We start from the raw sequence: 22,619 nt of genomic DNA on the forward strand, positions 1-22,619 counted from the left end.
GAGTCAGTCTTGGGGACTTTTGTTCTGCCCAAGATCAAGTGTAGCTTATGTGTCCAGGAACAACTCTGTGAAGCCAATTTCCACAGCTGGGATTAAGATATAGAACTTGCTGTTTTCCAGCAATATAAACAATATATTTCCTCACAATGTAAATGATTTGTTTATTTATTTAATGGCTTTCTCATGGGCATAAACCCAGCTTAACCCAACCCTAAGCACATCCTACAAGCATCCTGCCCCATGACTAAACTCTTATTAATGCAGAAATAAGACACTTCCTGTGGGCATTCATCCTGTTCATCTCTGCCTATTAATATATGTTGAGCCTAGGGTGACTGTTGCTAACACAGGCGCCTCAGGTAGAATGGAGTAAATATAGCAGTCGTATTATATTTTTAGCATCAGTTCTCAGCTTCTCTTTCTGACAGTCCATAATATTTTGTATACTCCTTCAGCAAATTGGTCTTTTTTCAGAGCTTGGCATTTCTCAGCTTGCCTATGGGAGAATTTTATACTCCATGAACCAGCCCCAGAGCACATGGCACTATAGGAGCAATCAGTGAAGTAATGCAAATAGGTCTGCTTTCTGTTTCATGGCCCTGAAGAGTTAATGTATCAAACTCAGAGGAAAACCTCTTTCATCTTTCCTTCTAAGGGAGAACAGCTGTGGCTGTAAAAACAGATCTAATTTTAGCATACCTGCCAATATTTAGGGCCCATATGGCTGCAGGACAATAGGTTTGTGATGACTCGTCCCCTTCTCATGTGGATGATGCAGTTGCTGAAATTGGAAGGGAAGTAGAGTTGCTTTGCAGTGACTCACGGAGGTCTTGGCCCACCTGTCTCCTGCCACTGTTTGTCCTGTGATTTTTCCCAAAATATGTGCTGTTTCCATGCTGACCCAGTCCTTTTTAGGTGGCTTAGGGATCCTGACTTAACACCTGCTGGTTGGAGGAATGGCCTGTTTTTTTATTCCCAACAGGAGCCAAAAAATAAACTAATCTGTTGTATGAAAATACCTTGCCTTGACACCTGCAGATAACTGGAGGTGAGTGCTAGGTAGGTGCAGGGCTTGGGAAGATTTTGGCATCTCATCACTGGTTCTGGTTAGCTCAGGGCTGGCACCTAAAGCTCAGGGCTAGCACCTGTATGACACGTCATTTCAGGTTACTTCAGGCGATCTTCATTGCTCAAAGTGCTGTTTATGGTCAACAGCTTTCCTGGTAACCTCAGTGCAAAATTAAGAACTGATTGAACAGTAAGCACTCCCCACACAAGGTCAGTTGTTTTTACTAGGAGTGAGGCACCTTGGCAGGGAGGTGGTAGAGCTGTTCTGGGGATGCAGAGCTACATTTCCTGTGGCAGTCAAGAAGCATTACATCCCTCTGACTTTATTTACACAAAAAGATAGTCCATAGCTTCTTATGGAAACACTTTCTGCTCAGGAAGAGCTGTGTGAGCTGGCCTTCACTGCACAGTAAGTAAAATTAATATGATCACAACAGACAAACTTTTTGGGTAGGCTGGGGCATAAATCTCCATTCATCCGTGGAAGAGAAGATGTCAACAGAATTGCTTTGTGTCCTAGGCTCTCCTGAGTGATCCACTCTATATTGGACTGAAACACAAGAGGGTTCGTGGGAAACAGTACGACGAACTGATTGATGAGTTTATGCAGGCAGTTACCAACAAGTAAGTGGGATTATATACATGGCTCCTCTGGGCTGCTTCCATTTAAGAACAAATGTTGCAACTCGTGAAATAAACATTAGTATAATTGATCGTCCAAGCAAAGAAAGGTCATTTAAATGCAAGTCTCCTGGGTGGTCTACAAATGACTCTTTGTGCTTGAGCACTCTGTGTCAAAAATATTTGTCTTCAGAGAACTGAAATGGGACTGACTATTTATAACCATTTCCTGTCCATATAGGCCAGAGGTGTCAAACATATGCCCTGTGGGCTGTACCTGGCCTCCATCATGCATTTATGAGCCTCATTCAGCATAGGCAGAATCTAAACTTCAGTTTGTTTACATTTTGCAAAGGAAGTTCCTAGCTCTCACCATTGTGAAGGAAATCATCTAACTGGAAATGGCATGTTACTCCACACGGTGATGTCTGTGTGAGTCTGCAGACTGCCTGTCTACCGCTTTGTTAAAAATAGGAGCTTCCCTGCTGGCATTTAAGTCTGCAGAGTGAGAAGGCCAGGATTATAAGCATTGTCTTCTTAATGGTGGGACAGACTGAGTGCATATTTCCATTCTTACTGACTAGCTGGGATAGAGGTCCTCTGATGTACCAGGGCGGTTGATATGGGAAGAGCAGAACCACAACCTCAGTGCTGTACGTGCACCTCTTGCACTCCATTGAGTTCCTCTTTCTGAAAAAAGAAAATATATTAAAATCTCCATGACTATCTGGAGAGGTTACCATAAGTGAGAACAACTGTTAAAAAAAAAAAAATTGGAAAGCCCCAAGCTCCTAAGCAGCTTTTTTTGCCTTTCCTAAAGCAGCAGATGATATTGGTAAGGCAGAGGGCTGCAGTCTGTGCCTGATTAATAGGCTGCTGCCTGTCTGTATGTTGTAGGGTCTTTTCTTCACAGCTGAAGGAGCTAGGTTTGATCTTCCCTCTTTCTGTGTCTCCAGCCAGTTCTGTGTGTGTGCGTTCCTGCCTAAATGGAAGGCAGTGGGTGGTACGTGTGTCATCAGCTTTCGGTTCATCTTGTCTCGCTTGAGGTAGGAGGCATCATGTCCAGTGTCTAATGACAACACTTACCCGTCCACTGAGAAGCATATCTTTGCGTAAGGTCTGACTGCCCAGCTGGCTGCGGGTGGAGGGGTATAGGAAATAGGGGCTGAAATGCTGAGGACCATTCAGTCACAGCTGACGAACCAAGTTTTGAGAGGGATGAGTGCATCATGGAGAATTTCAGCATCTGTTGATGCAGTGGCTCTGCACAGCATTGTGCTGCACCCTGTGCATGTGCAAAGCTGCTGTTAGGACAGGAGCCTCTCCTTTGCTGTTCAGCAGCATGATGCAGAGAGAATTTTGTGTTTGTGCTCTGGTTTGTCCTTCTTTATATTTGATAAGAAACTTGACTGAAATGTCAGTTGATTGCAGTGCAGTATTATGTTAGAAACTTGTGGGTTATCTAGGGGGAAGAAATTCTTGGAGGCTAGAAAACTGGTAAAACACAACTAGGGAATCACAAGAGGCTCTACAAGTAGAAAAGATTTAAGAGCTGTCAGGGTTGATTTGTGGGTTTTTGTTTGTTTTGATTGTAGTCACTAATTAATCCTTCAAGGAAACTATCCCACTTCCTTCTGGGCAGGAGACGACAGGGGTATTGCAGTGGTGGTGTTGATGACAGAATGAGAACCCAGATGATGGTCTCAGCCATCATAAATTTGGCTCTGAGGTTTATGCTTGTGGTGTTAAATGCAAAGGTCGTTGTACCCACTACTCCTGCGATGTCAGTGACAGGGCCAGAAAGACAATTTGCCTTTTCTGTGCTTACTGCTGGAGAGGCTGTTATTTTCCTGTGTTAAGTTTACATGCGCTAATCTCCCCATTGAAAGGGGAAGACACTCGGCCACAAAACAATGAACTCTCATTGTTTTGAGGAGGTGATGCCATGTCTAATGCTTTCATCCAACTAGTGGGAATCGAGTTCCTGGGTCCTCTGTCCCAGCTTTTCTATTTCTCTTAGCCAGGATGAATTGCTTGAACACAGTAAGCCCCCAAAAAGTTCTCTGCAAAATGGGGCTGGGAAATTCCACTTTGCACTTCTCCATTCACATCTGTAAAGTATTTGGAAATCCTTGAATGAAAAGAGCTATTACCCTATATTATCATCCTGACCACCAGCATACTTTAAAGCACTGTTGGAGTATGATCCTTTGTGAGCTCTGGGTTGGTGAATAATCCTGCTATCAGCCTGGGTTTGGCAAACTTACATGAAACAGATTCATTTGGTCTCAAATTTCCACTGGAATGACTGGATGCAACCCAGTAGGAGCTCTCACTTCTGTTAAGAAAGGAAGCAGAAATTGTTCAGAAGGTCAAGAACATGCTGCTTTATTGTAGCCTGCTTCCACGTGAGAGGAAACCTGTGAGTGCAAACTGCTGTGATCTTCAGTCTGCTGTGATATCTTATGCAAGTCTGTAATGTCACATGCAAATTCAGTTATTTGGGGAGGAACCTTTTGGGTTGCCCCAAATTTTTTGCAATTTTAGGGTTTCCTTTTCAGCTTGATGTTCATGCAGAAATTGTCTACTTCCTGAGGGTACTTCACCTTCTCATGGCAACTATTTGTCAGTTCCTCTGCAGGAGTACCTCCCATCCTGTCGAATCACTGCTGGCTCAAGGGACATTTGTCACTGAAGTGGAATGTGTCAGAGCCCACAAGAAAGCCAGGGGAGTGAAGATTTACTCTTCTAATGGAATAATAACATCAAACAGATGTTAAATTTCTATAGCTGGAGACCACTACAGTCGGCAGAAAGGGCTCCTGGTCTCATAATAGTCACCTAGTAATGAAACAAGGAGTGCATCAGAGGCTTCAGAGTTAGCACTTACAGTATTTTGAAATAAAGTGTGACTTCTGGGCAATTTTAGAAAGAAAAGCCCCTTCTGAAACAGCTGGATAAATTTATGTGTTTTTCTGCTGCCTAAACCTCCATTCATTACTCTTTCACCTAAAACACATTAAATGATTGAGCTCTTTAACAAGAGCTCCAAACGGTGCATTTTGCTCCTCTCGGGAGGCGACTGCATGCAAAATTTGGCCCGTTGAGCCTTGCCTATGACTGAATGAAGCAGCCTGACAAATTGCTGTTTTCTCTCAATGAATAATATGCTTTGTATGGGAAAATACACTGCTTCAGTTTTCCCTCTCCTCAGTTACCATGGCAAAGGGCAAGTCAGTCTTATTCTTGAACTGGTACATTTTTGTAGGCTGGAATAAATATTCACCTAAAGTGTCCAAGGATCATAATCAGAGGAACCCACAGAATTTCTGGGCCTTGCCTATATGAGCAAATTAAGGTTGAAATCAAAACGCCATGGGAGATGTGTTGTGCTGGGGCATGTTCTCTGGGCTCTGAAGGGTTTCAGTCCGGCACCTACAGTAACAATATGCGTTAATCCTCAGACTCTCTTTCAAAGCAAACTACCACTGGAAATTTTTTTCCTCCTTCTCCTTTTCTCCTAAACTGGTATAGAAACTGGAGAGCGGTTCCTTATGTGTCCTATTCCATTTGCTCCTTCTGTAGTTTCATCACACAGTAACAGGGCAGCTTGGTGGCTCCAAGGGGCCAGAGGTGTTGACGGATGGCCTGTCCCCAAGCTCCAGCCTCCGTTTCAAATGCTGGCCTCAGTCGCTTGCCGGCAGATGCTGAGCATGCAGGCTGAGACTCTACGAGCTGCAGTTCCACAAGCCAGCAAACCATGTTGCAGAAGCCTCATTAAGCTGTCATAACTTCACTCCCCTTTCTTTTCCCATCAGTGCCTATTAACAGGGTGACCAGGGAAACAGAAGCTTTCTATTAGCCTGTGCCATGTGGCAGAGCGCAGAAGACGTTAGGAGATCAAGCACTCAGTTCCTCAAAATGGGAGAAGAAGGAAAGTAGCTCTGCTGAGTTTGTTTTTCCCTGTGCCTGTTTTATACCTGATTTCTCTTTGCCTAATCTCTTCTCAGTACTTTTACTCACAGACATACCAAGTCAGGTCCCATGTGCTTGCCAACAAGCAGAGCCTGCTCAAAAACAAGCCACCTCTGTTTCAGCAGTTCTCCAGGGCTGTGGATCACAAATTCACCAGCACCTTTTGGAAACAAAATCACCAGTACAGGTGCTCCCATGTTATTTCTTCAGATGCTCTGGTTAACTTGGCTAATTGATCCTGAAAGACTAGACTTAAGTCTCTAGGCACCACTGGCCTCCACAAAGCCCTCGCGTAATACTGCTAACACCTAAAGTCCCTCCTCAGCATCTGTGTGTCTGTTAGCAGACCTGCACACCATCACCAGTGCCTTGGCAAGGCTGATGGTATAGACCGACTCCAGCCTTTATGGGAATACAAGGTGGATACTCTCCTTGCCCATCTGCCCGTTACCACGGCCAGAGGGACTCTGACACCATCCAGAAGGGAGAAGTGATGGCAATTGGAAGAGCCACCCCACCTGTCCATCATCCTGGCTTGATGTGGGATGAGCTCATCAGCCAGCTCCTACGATCTGCTTTTAGCCACTCGATGATATTTAAAGTCAAATAACAATATTTAGCTTGATTTTCTGCCACTGAGGAATGATTGAGCTCCAGATGTGCTGCTACAGGATCTCTGTGGTAATGGACTTTATTACCTTGCCGTCAAATCCTTTGGGATAATGCATTTACAGATGTCAAAAAGCCCTCTGCCCTAGGCTTTCTGTCTGTGCTTTCCACCTAGGCCGGATTCACCACAGCTGGTTTAGAAAGATGTAGCTGGAGAAGATCTCTTTGGGTGGGAGGCAGGTGGTGAGGCTCCATTCCTTGTTGTCTGTCAGAGGGTAGCTCAAGGCTACATCTGAGGGTCAGCACTTGCACGGTTGCATCTTCTGCTTACGCCCTGCTCTCAAGAAGCCTTGTACCTCTAGCCACAGTTGTTCCTCAGACCGACTGCAAGGAGGATGATGTCATTTTGCATAAAAACACAAGAATGGACATAGCAGCCATTAGTGTTGATCTTAGTGCTTGGAAGTCATGAGACATGCTGCACAAAAGAGTTGGTTGTTTGTGGGGGGGGAGTTTTGCTGCTGTAAGGACTAAACTGAAGGTTGACTATGATTTTTCAAGATTTTTTGCCCAAGAGCTTTGTGATTGATCGCAGCTTGATCTTGCCCTGTATCCTGTCTCTAACAGTAGCTCATAGCAGATGCCCTGGCATATGACTAGGAACAAGCAGCTAACAATCCTTGGCATACCCCCAGCTTCCAGTAATCCAAGATTCAGGGATTTCCTGCTATTTTTGTGCTTCAAGGGTCACTTTCATTTAGCACTCACTGAATCCGCAGCAAGCTCTATGCCTCAGAGCGTGGTGGCTGTGTTTATGTTGGCAGAAACCTAGTGAGACTCCTACCCAACGTTAGAAATAGTCTGCAGTCTAAGAAGATGGTGAGGCAGGCAGCAGTTCCCGTTGGGTTCATGATGCAGCTCCCTGGCATGGGATTTCTAAACCCAGGACCTAAAGCTCTAAATTTTGTATTGGCTATAATATAAAAGGCTACAAGTTTTTGCAACACTCCCATCTGTTGGCTCAAAACCAAACGTTCTAGCATAAAAGCAACTGCATTTTTGTCTCATGCATGACAACCATCATAACTGCTACATCTGCTGTAACAGTCATGACTTCTGTTGTGGATACTTGGGCCCAGCTTTCACCGTGCTATGATTATCTGACAATCAATGAACCTTACCCATGACATTTCTATTTCAAAACAAAGTAACAGAAATGATCGTGTTGTCTAACTTATCTCTTCATCTCTCCTTTTAACACTAGTAGAACTATTTAATGAGTGATATCCATAGTGCTATTAAATCACATCACAGTACTGAGTGAGGCTTTGAAGGGCTTTTTCAGTGGTTTCAGAACCGGAAGGTCAACTTTTATTTTAATTTACCAAAATTTTAGTTTTCATTGTCAGTTTTTTAAGGGAAAACTCACCTTCCTCTTAGCTATGTGGAAGCATTAAAAATTAAAGGCTTGTTCTGATGTTAAGTGTAACATCTGTCTGCAGCCTGTAAGCAAACTAATGTTGCAAGCTCTCCCTGCAAACAATAGTGCACTTGCCTGGCCCCATGCCTCCTAGTAGTAAACCCATCTCACTGTTGCCTCTTTACCTATCTGGGTTTCCTCTTCTTGGCCAGAAACGCATACAAATATGCAAACAGTGCAATCCTGACATGAAGATTTCCCAGATATGAATGACAGTAGAAAAGCCTTAGCCTTCTGGGACATACCTATGCTTTTGTGTCACCTGCCTATTGCAAAGAGCCCAACAGCCACACCAGAGCTGCCATGAAGGGGCTGTCAGCAGACTCAGAGGTGTGAAGGAGCTGGGTCCCCAATAACAAGAATGAGCCTGGGCCTCATGCCCTTTTTACGTGGAATGAACAAAGGTATTTTTCCCTCTAAGCCTCTTCTTAGCTTGGTGCCAGTGTTTGCTTATTTAAGATTGCTGGTTCTGTCTCTATTTCTAATGTAGGTGAAAGCGTATCTTGTTCTGTGCCTTGAGTCAACCTTGGTGTCAAATGGGACAACAGTCTAGTTTTCTTCTGCTCTTGTTTGTGGAAACTCAGTTTGCAAAGACCTTATGGGAACAACTTGCCTTTTCTCTCTCTGAACGCCCCAGCTGGCCCTGGACCCCATTTCTGCCCACCTGAGGCACACTCAAGCAGGATCCCCTAACACTGCAGAGGCATGGGTGTGCTTCCCCTTCATACACAAGGAAAATGCAGACTCTTATGTCACTGCCCTCATCCTCTCCAGGATCAAAGTGAGATCCTGGATGTAGCAGAATGAGGGAAGTGCTTTGCCCACTTCTAAGCTACTTCTTTTGTAGATACATCTATACTAGTAAACAAGAGAGGCCAGAGCCCATTTTCTGGTCATAAGGCCAAATGGCACTGTGGTTGCTGCTCATATCCATACTGCTTAGCTTTACCCACACTGCTTAGCTCTCTTACCGCTGTAAAGCCACAGGCAAACGATCTCTTGAGGTGGTGTCTGACCAAACTGACCCCTAAACTGTGTCCCAGAATTGTGTGGCAGAGTACTGCTGGTCTGACCAAAAGCCTGCCAAGGGTCCTGTTAACAGTTTAACAGTACAAATGGCCTCAGGACACTGGCCAGACTCAGGTGCTAGTGTTGCTTAACTTCCTAGAGTGGACTTTGGTTTTCCAATCCTGAATGCTGATCACTTGCCAAGCATCATTTTTTCCTAATGATGGACTCCTTTACTGAAAATTTCATTTTTTCTTGGAAATCAGAACTTTGGTTGCTGGTGTATCAAGCAGCAGTAAGAAAGTCTCAAGGACAATTTGGCTCTTCTCTGCCTGGTTTTATCTAAGACTATGAGTAGGAGTTGCAGTGCATCAAAGCAGACTCCTTACATCATGAATGACTGAAAGCAGTGCTATAAAATGCTAAATTCAGACAGGGATTGGAACCTCCTGCCTGTGATTCTTTCCATAAGGGAACTGGACCTTCTTACAAATATTTTTTTTCTTTTTTCATACATGTAGGAATGTTTTATACTCCGTGCTCATGGTGAACAAAAATGCCCTTTTGATACTGGTCAGCAAAGGCACTGCACAGGTCCTCAGGCCACCCTTGAAGTTCTGACTTGTGCAGTTTTGTTCAGACGCTTCTCAGATGGTAACTGCTGCCTCATGAATTTTTTCCTCTCTGACCTCGTGGCTTATAATGAGGCTGGATGAGCTCGAAGAGGTACATACAAATGAGGATGAAACAACCAAGTTGCATAATGAGATTGTTCAGGCAATTGAGAGGTCTCTTGAATAAAGAAGCTAAAAGCAATGTCATCAGGAAAACATCTGCCTCCCTCTTCTGGGATTCACGCTCTTTTGTTCCATGCTTGTGCTCATCCAAGAGAGATGTGTATCATCCTCTACAGGGGATACAGACTTTACTAACAGCATCTTTCCTGTTAACATAGCCCAGAGATTCAGCGTAGCTCTAGGTTGATAGTAACAGCACCAGAACAACAGTACAGTGATAAACAAAGCCTGAATCCTACGCTTGTTTGTTTTCCAGGAAACTGAAAAATTTCTTAATAAAGATTTTTGGGTGGTAATTTTTACAACAGACTTGTGCTATTATATGTGTTTAGCTCCTAGAGTCATCCTTCATTAAGGCGACAGTCTTATTATTTTGATCAATAGTATATTATTTCATTAAAAATCCTGTTTGTGCAAAATTCGCTAGGCAAGGTGTGGAGGTTGGACTAAAATGAGTGTATGGGACCATTTTGTAAAGCTTTTCTCAGTGAGGCTATTTTTACAGGAAGTTTTTTGCAAGGTATGGGAGAGAAAGCCAGACTTTGGGTCATAATTATGGTACAAAACCCCCAAATATGCAAACTAATGAGACAGTAATATAATCTTTGCCATGAAAGACAACTGATTTTTTTATGAGGAAGAACTGACAAAGTACATCTTTTTGTTTCTGACTCTATGAAATGGCTAAATTGATTCCAGAGATGGTAGAGAACAGGGTCCCCAGGTGGTGGTCTGGCAGCCAACAGTGAACCAGGAGACATGGTGACAGTATTAAATAATGACTCTTGCAGTGTCACCAGTCACCAGACAGAAGTGAAGAACTGTTTTTAGAGAGAAATTAGATTCAGTGTTTTATCTGAAAAAAACACACAGAGCCTTCAACAAGGGATATCAGAGTTTGCACCTGACATTAACCCACCATACAACAAACCAGCAGAGCTTGGCTTGTAACTCCAAAAGGTCTCATTTTTTCTGAAAAGTGTGTATGTGTTGTGGTGGTTGAGGGGGCATTGGTGTTAAGACATCAATCTGGATAATATTTAGTGACCATAAAAGACACTGTTGTTATAGTCTCTCTCCATTTCTATCCAGCATGTCTGAATTCTTTCAAAACCAACTCTGTCAGAGAGGTACAGAAATGAACTGTCCAAGCATCCTTTTCCACAACCTGCAAATTTAAGAATTACTCATGCTAAGGGGAAAGCTACAGTTCCACAAGGAGACATAGGACTGCAGAGATCCCAAGAAAGGCACACTTCAGTGTGCCCAAGAGGAATGGGAACAGCTTTGAATCCAAACTCAGAAGGTCAAAAAACAAAACCTTCTTTTTTTGAAAGGGGGGGAAAGAACTGGGAAATGGAAGAAACCAAACTGGAGATTGGCACTTGCTCTGTTTCAATGTACCTTATCAGTCTGAAACCCTGATAGTCTACATTTGAGCTTTCCTTTTAGATAAAGGCAATTAGATCCTGGGTGTTTAACTACTACTGTCCCAGATGCCAAGAAGATGATAGAATGCTCTAGAGAAGATGAGTCACTGACAGTCAGGGTGAGATTACTGCAAGGAGCCAACCTTAGCTGGCCATGCCTTTCCTGGACTGGAAAACATTCAGTCCTGATGTGACCTGCTGCTCTTGGCTTCAAACTCTTCTTCAGGCTCTGAGCTGAAAGTTAGGAAATGAGTCACATGGATCGGTAGAAGGATGGAAGAATCTATGAGAACTGGCAACAAGCCAAGCAGACTGACCTCAGGAGCCTCTTCCTACCACAGCAGTTTGCAAGTTCTCTCTGCAGCGCCACCCTCAAATCTAGCAACAAATTTAAGGATATTTAAATGTCTTGGAGGGGATCTTCAGAAATCCTTGTTCAAATACTCACTTTACAATCACTTATTCTATAAAGAGGGATCCTGCACTTATAGACAGCAAGCATGTTCGAAGTGCTTCAGTGTGTACTAACTCAGAACAGCATTCATATCAGATGTCACAAGTTAAACGGAGCAAAATTTCTTAGCTGGTTAGACAAAAGCATACCTCACTAAAAATGATTCCTCCAACAAGAAATAGTTAATTTTGGTTTCTTGATGGAAACTACAATTTGTCCAATGAAGCACAACAATTTTTCAAAATCAGTTTTGTCAAAATCCAGTTTTCATTTAAAAAATGTTATGATGGGGGGAGACTGGCTAGTATATTTCATTCCATCCTGAAGTATTTCCATATAACCTGACAGGGGACCATTTGGATACCGTACACAAGGGATGGAGCGGGGCAATTTCTATAGAGAAGATCAACAAAGAAGTTACAGGCTTTGAAGGACAGCAGAGCATTGCAGTTGAAAGGGCGATAAGCCAGTGGCCTAGGGTGCATGTCATATATTCAAGAACTTCCTAACCAGCTGTGATAATTAGATAACAATAGATTATGTCTCCTAATTTAGGTGTCTAAAGTTAGACATCTAAATTTAAGTTGGTCATCTTAGGCTGTCTTCACAGAGACTGTAGAGAAGATGTCTCCAGAGATGTTATCTAATTCCATTTTCCTTTTAGACTAGTTTAATGAAGTTGCTATTGGATGTGCCTCTTTCTCTCTGTTGTCTGAGAAAGCAGCCAGAGTTGTCTAGCTCAGCATTACACAGCCAAATTTTAGATATATAAAGGTAGTGGAATAAATTCTAGTCTGCGCTGCATTTTGTTGGCCGAATTCCAGTACAAGTAGCAGCTCTTTGACCACCCTTTCCCTTTGCAATAACAGATATTCTTCACCTTCTCTCCTAAACTGTTTTTTTTTTTAGCATTGTTACATATTAAAGCGCTTCTGTGCTCCAGTCCCATGTTGGCTATGTTTTACTTTTGGATGCTACCCAAGTACTTTGCAGAGCGCTCTGAATTCCTTTGGGATGAAACAGGTTACACAAATCTTGAGTTACTGTGCTGTGGAGGAAGGACAGTAGAACTGACTCATCATGTTGATACTCAGAAGTATGTTACTGCAAATGGCCCCAGCAGCTGTTTTGTTCATACTCCTTGCCAAGTTTAACCTTAGGCTGATCAGGTCATCCTAAGGTGGAGCATCGCACACAGCCACCAACGTACCGTTAGGAAAGAGCAGTAAGCATTAACTGGTGGATTTCTAAGATGGCTCAGTAAGTCAGCTGCCTAATTTGTGTTTCATTTCAGTGACTTTAAGCAGCACAAGTTCTTTAAAGTCCTCTCAAAACCCCGGTAAGGTGGGTAGTCCTTGAGGACTAGGATCATCATCCCGAGATTCCCATCTTTAACTGTGAGTCTGAAATATTTGGTTCTTTCATTTAAAGCTTCCGATCTTAGGGTCTTGCCATGACCAATTTGTGGTCTTTATTAATGAAAACTTTAGTTCTGACATTATGCAAAGGCTCACACAGGCTCAAAAATGTGGTTTATACTTTAAAAATCTCAGTGGACATATTGCAGAGAAAAACAAAACAATCTTCCAAAAAATAGCTCAGTGAAAAGAGTTTGCATTCCAGCACTGTCCTGTCATACTAAGGGGCAGGAAGAGAAATGTTTAGGGGCCACCATACCTTCCTTGTGCTCTGCTCAATAAAAAATGATCAAAGACAAAACCAGAAGTAACTGTGCACTGTCTCATGCTGCAGACCAGAAATGTGAAGTGAGGAAAGAATTCTGTGCTCAAAAGAAAAAAAAATGTTCAGGTTAATACTCTTGCAAATTTGACTCTGTAGTCAGGGAAACCACCCTTATGCTCTTTGGAGAGCTGGTCACACATACATTAATGCTGGCTGAGATCACCGATTTTATTAAGCAAGTCAGTAATGTTACTTCCTCAGTGATACAAATAAATAATAAGACTGGTGTTAGAGAAGTAGTTTCTATAGCAACTGAAGTTGCTTAAAGATTTGCTAATTCTTTGCTGTGAGATGTTAGCAGATGTTCCAGATGGTGTGTCATCTCCTTGTTAGCCTTTTTTTCCTTACGCATTCAAATGATGGATAAGAGTATCATCCATTAGAAAACTGATTTTCACAGGCACTTTTTGTATTGTTTATTTGCACAAATTCCTTGGATATCCACAATGTTCATTTTGATTTCCAAGACTTTACAGAGAGAAAGAGACTTGGGAATCTTCACCTATTGCTTTTCAGAGTGTTGCTCAGCATTTCAGAAGAAATTTTGATACTGGATGTCTCCTTGATAGCTGCCAGAATCTGCAGTGGGGAGGCTTAAAGTGCATAAGCAGTCTGTCCCTCAAATCCTCAGTGTAACTTGTAGTTAGCAGCACACTGGGGACAATTTAAGAGCATCTTATAAAAAGAAATGCAAAATTTCAATAGACTCCAGTTTCTGTTGAGCCATGTAACGTGGCCGGTCATATAGGGTGCAGGAAAGAATTTGTGCTGTTCAAAGTCACAAAACCAATGGCAGCAGTTGTCCAGTCCCTTTTCTAGGGCTTTTTTCCCCTTCAAGTATGGCAAGCTGGAATTTCACCACGTGAGCATCTCGATCCTGCTGAATTTCGAAGCCTGTTGGTCCCCTGGAAAATCCATGCCTAAACCTCCATATCCAAGGTGAGGGTTGTGGTGCAACTACCACAGGAATATTGCACAGGGCTCTTTTGTTGCTCCTTTCAGCACAGTAAACAAGACAAGAAGTTGCTGCCTTTCTGGCCAGTATGACCAGTCACGCTTGCATCTGCCTACCTAGAGAGGGCTCACCAGACTGACATTGCAGAGTGGGGAGTAAGTATACTTTATAAAGTAGGAGCTATCAGATGGCACACAATAAATACAGACTAATTTTGAAAGCAATTTTTAACCCCTCTGCACTGCATTCTCTTTCAGAAGAGATATGGGGAACACATACGGTGGGGACTGGCTATGGTAGTCCATCTCTGATGGTACCCTGGTAGTAGAAAGGTACCCAGACTGCACGTGAGATAAATTGAAGACGCCTTCAGTCATTGGATTCCACACTAGCCAGGAAGAAAACCACCTACCATGGCATGTCCTCCCTTGCAGGTGTGCCACATCCATTCCCACCATCACCAAAGAAGAAGCTGAAAAGAGCCGAAAGGTGCCCAGGAGAAAGGAAGCAGCAGCACATTCTGGCATGGAGCTGTGCTGTACTCTGTCAGGGATCTCTGCGCACAGGGCTCTGTCACATGGACATGTCCCATTCTGCTCCCCTTTGGTGGCAGGAGGAATGACACTTCCCTCTGAGGATGACACTGCATTGCAGACCCATAGAAAAGTTTCCACAGCTTCTGTGTCCCTGATTCAACAAAGACTCCAAGCACCTAATTTTTCATTGAAATTTTTTCAAATATTAATATTATTTTGCAAATACTAAGCTTAGCAGGATATTGGGAGACTTAACTGGAGCGAGGCATTGAGTTGAATCTGAGCTTTTTGTATCTAAGAGAGTCATACACAGCTGTAAAATCATTGTGGTCCTTTTCTAAAAGCAAGCACAGAGAATGTGAAGCAAGTGTAAGAGCCAACCCTTTTCCCTTTTTGAGACCAGAGGGTTTATAAAGCAAGAGTTTCTCATGACAGACAAATAAAGGAGCACAATGCATGTGCTTATCATTGTCTCCTTGCTGACAGACATACTTGAAATGGAAAATAATAATAATGAAAAATTCGAGGCCCTTCCAGGAAAGCCTGACTGCCTGCACTGCAAGTGCCATGAAAAGAGCTTTTCATGACAGGAGCCACAGTTCTCAAATGGAGCATGTTTTATCCAGTATCAATTTCTAGTTTAAAGCAGGGGTGTCTCCTACCTCAGATTTCAGTGGCAAAGGAGGAAAGTCTGAATGGGAGGTACGTAAGGTGATGCTGTCTCTGCAGTGCTTACCGTCCCAGAGAGGCTCAAGTCTCTAACACAGTGCAGCTATTTAGAGCCCTTTCACCTGCCTGCAGCCCAGAGGTTGCCAATAGTTGCATTACTCCTTCCCTGAGTGTCTCCCACTGCCCCATCACATTTATGTGAGAGACAAGGCTACCTATGGCCCTTTTAGGTTTTAATAGCAAAGCTTTAATGCAGCCTAGAGTCATACAGAGTGCTGAAAGTGTATAGATATCGTCTGAATATTACCCAATTTTTAGAAACTGCACACTTGCCCTGATATTACTGGGCAATTATGGAAAGTTTGCAATTATTTCCTGCCTTTTGACTCTACGGGTCACTAGCTGTCATTGCGTGCTGGTTTCCTGCAAAGCAACTCAGTGGAGAGGAACATGCTTCCAAAACACAAAACTCTGGCTATGAAATCACACCATGACGCACTCAGTCCATGGGATCCTACTTTTTTTCCTATCTCGTGGTCATCTACAGTTGAAGTGGGCACTTGGTGGTGTCCCTTTAACTGATGTTCCCTTTGCAGTCAGATTTGCTGTACTGCAACATGGCAGTTGCATCTCCTTCACTTTGAGAAGCTCATCGGGAAATATGCCAATGAAAATTTGTCGTACCAATAGTCCAAAGATGCATATATATATATATATATGTATACATATTAAGAAGCCCCTTGAAATATGAATACAATTTATTCTTGGTGACTCCAGATTTCTGAGTGTATGGACCTTGGGAAGGGTGTGATCCTGTTTGCTGTTACTGTGATGCATTTCTCTCACAATATTTTTATCTCTGCACTAGAATCTCTAGCTGCATTGTCCTGGTAAAAAGTGTATATATCGTCCTACATTGTGGGAATATTTTTATCCATTTTTAATTACCCTTTAACTTGCAGGTATGGCATGAATTGTCTGATCCAGTTTGAAGATTTTGCCAATGCTAACGCTTTTCGTCTCCTCAATAAATACCGCAACAGATACTGTACATTCAATGATGATATTCAGGGTAAGTACTGTTAGGAAAATGCAAATTTAACCTTCACCTTGTCATGAGGAAAGGTGATTAAGATCACAGGACTGTTTATTATACAATACTCAGATGTGTGATAAATTTTAGAGTTTACACGTAAGCATTTAAAAATATAAACAAAAGCACAGCAGTCTAAGTTGAAAAGTGAGTCTCCGTCGTTTTTAGGAATTTAGATGTTCACTGCAGAAATGTTGTTGAAGGGAGAAAATGGATCATGTGCTTTAGATTATTAAGGTAATTTAGAGAGTTCCATTAATTTTCTATAATTTAGCTAAACCAGTGATGACGTTTTAACAGTTATGCAAGGCTTTCAGTTTCCATGAGCCAGGTGGTCATTAGCTGATCCTAGCATTGTCCCTCTATTGTTATCCTCCTTATTACATGCACAAACGAAAAGGTAAACCAGCTTCTTTCCTCTATGGATGCTAACTCCAGGGTAATCTGAGAACAGATATGTTCTCCCCTAGAGTCGTTAACATAACTCTTCCACCGCCAAAGAGAAATGACAGCAGCAAAGCTGGGGTTATAACCAGCATGTCTCCCAGGCCCTGTGAGGCTCAGCCGTCAGAAGAATTGCTCAAATGCACAGAGGCAGGCAAGCTGCATATTGGTGTCATCCTGGTCTGGTGCTGACTTTGCTTTAAACCATTGGAAGGGCTGTTTGCTCCCATCCGACAGGGACAAGATCTTCCCAAGTGATTACAAATAACCAGTTCTTCTCCTGTGAGTCCCTTCATCTTTTCTTCTTTTGTCTAGTCCTGCTTGCAACATGCAGAAATTTCCAAGGTTTGTTGATTTAATTACTTGCAGTCAGCTGGGCTTATCCTCACTTGTACTTGAAAGAGACTGAAAGAAATGACAGTGTCGTTTTTCACACAATGCTGGTTCTTTTGTGAGCAGACTTTCCAGCACTATTTCTGCATCTGCTACCCATCTAGCAATATTTGGCAGCGTGTGTAACAGCTTGTTCATATCTGTCATGGCACAAGAGGGAGAAAGACCCTAGCTTGTGGGAATATGGTTGGTGTGATGGGATGCACAGTCCTGCTCAAAGACACTTTCATGAAGAGGTTTTAGAAGCAGAGGAGCTTAAGGCATTTCAGAGAAGGTGAGATAGATACTCCTGTACAAGAAGACTCATTAGGTGTTCTTGCCACCCACAAAAGCTTTCAGTGGAGAGAGGAGCACGGAAAAAGAGAACACATGAGATGATAGATAGATTTTTGAATGGAAGTCTTGAATGGAGGAACCGAGAACTCAAACTTTTCTGGAGATGGACAGATGAAGCCCATAATAAGAAGCCAATGATGAAAAGATTTATTTTGGATTAGTTGCTCTCTCTGCAAGTGGAAGGGGACTCAGCAGCCAAAAGGAAAAGAAGCCAGGTGATGTGGCAGATCTGTAGGCCTGGATGTAGGTTTTCTTGGGGGAACTAGAGTGAATTGGAAGGGTTTCTTGGTGAATTGGAATGATTTCTTCAATTGACAGAGAGAAGAAAAAGAGGATATTCAAGCAAAATGGAAGATTCTGAGTGGGAAGCAGGAGACTGTATTTTTTATAGTTTCTTTTTGGCCACAGGTCATAGCTGAATGCCTCAGACAGTTCCTGGGAATTACTCCTGCAGAAGGGGCAAACCACATCCAGGAGGATGCTGTAAAACAGCATTGCCATAAAATGGACCTTGTCTGCTTCTCCTCAGTTAGGCGTATGTCACGGCGCATGGGAGATGTCAAGTCCCCTGAAAATTCTCCAGAGTCCCACCTGTCAAAACAGTAGGATTTTACCACTTACTCGTAAAACTCCCTTATATTCTCAAATAAAGCATCTAGCTGGCACTGGTTTCACAGTAGTAGATAAGGAAAGAAATCCTGCTGATCTTTTGCACAGACAAGCGATGAGTCAAGGGAAGCAAGCCACTGTTTCAGGCTTTTTTATGTAGCTGTCAGAAAGAAAAGGGGATTACAAGCCAGGGTTGTAGTCAGGAATGAGTTTTGAGGACCTTTGGGAAGCTGAAGTAACTTGGATCTGCTCAGTTAACTCTGTCTTGGAGTCATGTCAGAGATGAATGGAGTTGAAGCTGGGATAAGTAGTCTGATTTACCCACCCTAATATACCCCTCTGTATCACCAGATGATATGAGAAAGGTAGGAAGTGCCATTTTCTCACTTACACCTTCCTGTTCTTTGGTTTTGCCTCAGGCTCTCTCTTTTCTAACATGCTGGTGTTTCATGACTCACCTACTTAAAACAGTGGGAGAGTTCAATGCAAATTGTGTTTTAAATTATTAATGAGAATTATACAAAGCCTTGTTTAAGCAGGCCTGATTCATTTTACTCAAGTCAGGCAGGAACAGACCTCCTGAAGCCAGAATTATCCCACCTTCGAAGCCACTGTTGTTTTAAGTACATTGATTTAAAAACACATCTTAGGCACAAACAGTGCAAGTTAGATCAGGCCTGAGCTATACTAATTTAAACTCATTGCCCATTGGTTAGTGGGACTCTGAATGCAGTATGCCTACACACACACACGTACACACAGATGAGGTGTGGGAAGAACGTATAAATTGTTCCACTTAATCTCCCTTAGGCCTTCCTCTTGCTACCCCAGAAAGCAGTTTAAAATATTAACACCTACTTTTTTTTGTTACACAAATTACCGTATTGCCAAATCCATCCTAACCCCACAGAATTAAAATGACTCAGACCCCTTCCAGTTCGAGCCAGCCTGCTGATGCTGAGTGGGACGCCTGCCAGGTACCACACACCAGGACAAGGTGATTGCTCTTATTCTGAAAGCCATTAGCCTGGGAGCTAGCAGGAGCTGGCTCACAGTGCCCGCGCGTGGGAGCTCCCCATTAAAGGAGTGCTTCTCCTTCCTCTATGGGGGTGATGACATCAGTCCTTTCCCAGCTCTGTCTGGGTTCATGCAAGGGGCAACAGCTTCAATTTCAGCTCTGTGGGAGAGAATTGATTGTCACTTCTTACTTCTTCCTTCTTCCCAGTAAAGTACCAGGGCAGACAATGAAGCACATACGAAATTGGAGGGACATGAGAATGCTTTAGATCCTGCTCTTTCTCTTCCTACTGTAACTTTGCTCCACTTAATTGTGCATAAACAGAAAGCGGACAACTGAAAAGTCTTACAAAGGCATCAAGTCTTGTGAATCCCTGAGACAGGCTTCGTGAATCTCTGGCTTCGTTCTTCATACAAGAAAATATATAAAATCATTGAAGAGGTTAGTTTGGAAGGGACCTCTGGACATCACCCAGTCCAACCCCTCACTCAGTTAAAAGGTGATTTCAAAGTTAGATCCAATTTTGACATTAGATCAGGTTCCTCAGAGCCTTGTCCAGCCAAATATTTTTCAATATCTACAAGGATGTATACTCACAACCTCTTTGTGCTACCTGTTCCAAATTTTTTTCATCTTCCTTGTGCTTTTTTTTCCCCCTAATATCTAATTTCCCTAGATGCAACTTGCGTTCATTTCCCCTCATCCTTTTGCTGTGTACCTCTGAGAAGAATCTGGCTCCTTTACAAACACTCAGTAAGTAGTTGTAGACAGAAATTAGATGCCCTCTTAGCCTTCAACCTAATCAAACCCGGGTTCTTCAGTCCTCCTTGTACACCCTGGTCATGTTGATGGCCCTCCTCTGGACTTGCTCCAGTTTTTCAATATATTCCTTGTGCTGAGAGCCCCAAACTGGAGAAGCTAGTCTAGGTATGACCTCAAAAGTGCTGAAATAGAAAGAAATTATCACTTTCTTTGACCTGCTGCCTAGCTTTCTCTTGACACAGTCTAGCAGGCTGTTGGCCTTCTGTGCCACAAGGGTGCATTGCTGGCTCGTCTTCAACTTGTCCACCATTACCTCCAAGTCCTCTTCTGCAAAACTGCTTTTCAGCCATCAGCTCCTACCATGTGCTGTTGCATGAGGTTATTCCTTCTTCCCAGGTGCGGGACTTTGCATTTGCCTTTGCTGACCTTCATGAGGTTTCCCTGAGCCCATTTCTCCAGCCTGCTGAGACCCCTGTGAGTGACAGCATCCCCAATTTGTAATCATCCATGAACTTGCTGGGTGTGTACTCTGTTTTATCATCCAGATTGCTAATAGAAAGTAAATAGTACTGGCCTCTTTGTACCACTGACCACAAGCCTTTGAGCCCAGCAGCCCAGACACTTTTTCACCCACCTGATAGTCCACTTGTTCAGTCTGTATCTCTCCAGTTTGGCTACAAGGATGCTTTGGGAGACTGTTTCAAAGGCCTCATGCAGGTCCAAGAAAGCAACACCCACTCCCCTTTCCTTGTCCACATAGCCAGTTGTGTCATCACAGAAGGCAGCTAGGTTAGTCTGGTATGATTTGCCTTGGGAAATCCATGCTGTTCTCAATCACCTTCATGTTCATAGACATGCCTTCCAGGAAGATTTGCTTTGTAATCCCCAGGTACTGAGGTTAGGTTGACTGAGCTAAAATTCCCTGGATCCTTCTTCTGGCACTTCTTCATAGAATCATAGAATGGTTTGGGTTGGAAGGGACCTTAAAGATCAACCCCTGCCATGGGCAGGGACACCTTCCACTAGACCAGGTTGCTCAGAGCCCCATTCAACCTGTCCTTGAACACTTCCAGGGATGTGGCATCCACAACTTCTCTGGGCAACCTGTTCCAGTGCCTCACCACCCTCATGGTGAAGAATTTCTTCCTTATAGCTAAGCTAAATCTACCCTCTTTCAGTTTAAAGCCATGACCCCTTGTCCTATCACTACAGGCCCTTGTAAAAAGTCCCTCTCCAGCTTTCTTGTAGGCCCCCTTCAGGTACTGGAAGGCTGCTATAAGGTCTCCCCGGAGCCTTCTCTTCTCCAGGCGTAACAACCTGAACTCTCTCAGCCTGTCTTCATAGGAGAGGTGCTCCAGCCCTCTGACCATCTTCGTGGCCCTCCTCTGGACCCGCTCCAACAGGTCCATGTCCTTCTTATGTTGGGGGCCCCAGAGCTGGATGCAGTACTCCAGGTGGGGTCATCTTCTTGAAGATGGGTGTGACATTTGTCTTTTTTCAGGCATTGGGAATCTCCCTGATTACCAAAACCTTTTAAAGAATGACTTTTTAATGCCATTGGCCATGTACCTCAGCATCCTCAGATGCATCTCATCAGGTCTCATGGACTTCATCTGTTGAATAATCCCTGCTAAATAGGCAAGAGTCCATAGAAACCCTGTAAATTTGCACACCTAAGGTTCTCAACGTGGAACTAGGGCTCTGTGTGCACATGCCTCACTGTCTTTGTGGTAAAGAGCCTGTCTAACTCCAACACAGCCTTCAAAGATGTGCACTGAATACCCACAAGAATCAGCAGGAGTTTGAGCCTGGGCTAAGCAGAAATAGGATCAGACCCATCAACCTGTGAATTGAGATGGACTGCTTGGCTTGCTGAACTGAATTCAGTGTCATTATTCAGTTCTCTGATCAGACATAACAAAAACATTATTCACCATGAGAGTGGTTGAACACTGGGACAAGTTGTGCAGAGAGGCTTTGGGACTTTTCTCCTTCGAGAAGGCCCTAAGCAACCTAATCCAATTTGGAAGATAGCCCTGCTTGAAGCAGATACTGGGCTAGGTGACCTCCAGGCATCTCTTCCAATCTTATCTGTTCTATGAAAAGTTCATTCTCCTCATTGATCAGTGTGTTACCCTCCATATTCACATATCAAACATGATTTCTTCAGGCTTAGATTGCTTACTCAGTACTGAACAGGAGAAGTTGTTCTGCAGGTTTAGTCAGAGTTGCAGAAAAATGAAGACATTTCTAACGTGTTATTTAATTAATCATATCTGATCATGTCATTCAAAAGCCTTTCACGCATATGGGCAGGACAGAAAGAATAGTGCACAGAAGCATAAAGCCTACTATCTGCTGACTCTGGGCATCTTCAGTAGTCTTTTAAAACTAGACCTGATGTAAGTGTAACATTGATAGCTCCTCAAAGAACCACCAATCTGAGTGTTTCAGATATATCTGTATCCAGTTTGAGACACTGTGAACAGATAGGATTTCTAAAATAGGCTGAACACCTACACCATGCAAATGAGACTTCTTCAAGGCACTTCAAGATGGGAAACCCCAGATCACTAGCCACTTTAAAAACACCCAGCCTTTTGTATTTTCATAGTCCCT

General features: G+C 43.2%; 1 protein-coding gene across 3 annotated transcripts in view; it reads left to right on the plus strand.

Annotated features, from left to right (window-relative positions):
• Positions 1 to 22,619, plus strand: part of ME3 (malic enzyme 3) — a 132,511-nt gene that overhangs the window by 97,443 nt on the left and 12,449 nt on the right. For all 3 annotated transcript variants that reach the window (XM_072850769.1, XM_072850768.1, XM_072850770.1), the window contains 2 exons: positions 1,589 to 1,692; positions 16,308 to 16,417. In XM_072850769.1, coding sequence (XP_072706870.1) covers positions 1,589 to 1,692; positions 16,308 to 16,417 — 214 coding nt within the window. The remainder of the gene's footprint in view (positions 1 to 1,588; positions 1,693 to 16,307; positions 16,418 to 22,619) is intronic.

Source organism: Ciconia boyciana, chromosome 1 (genome assembly GCF_034638445.1).
Source record: "Ciconia boyciana chromosome 1, ASM3463844v1, whole genome shotgun sequence".
NCBI lineage: Eukaryota > Metazoa > Chordata > Aves > Ciconiiformes > Ciconiidae > Ciconia > Ciconia boyciana.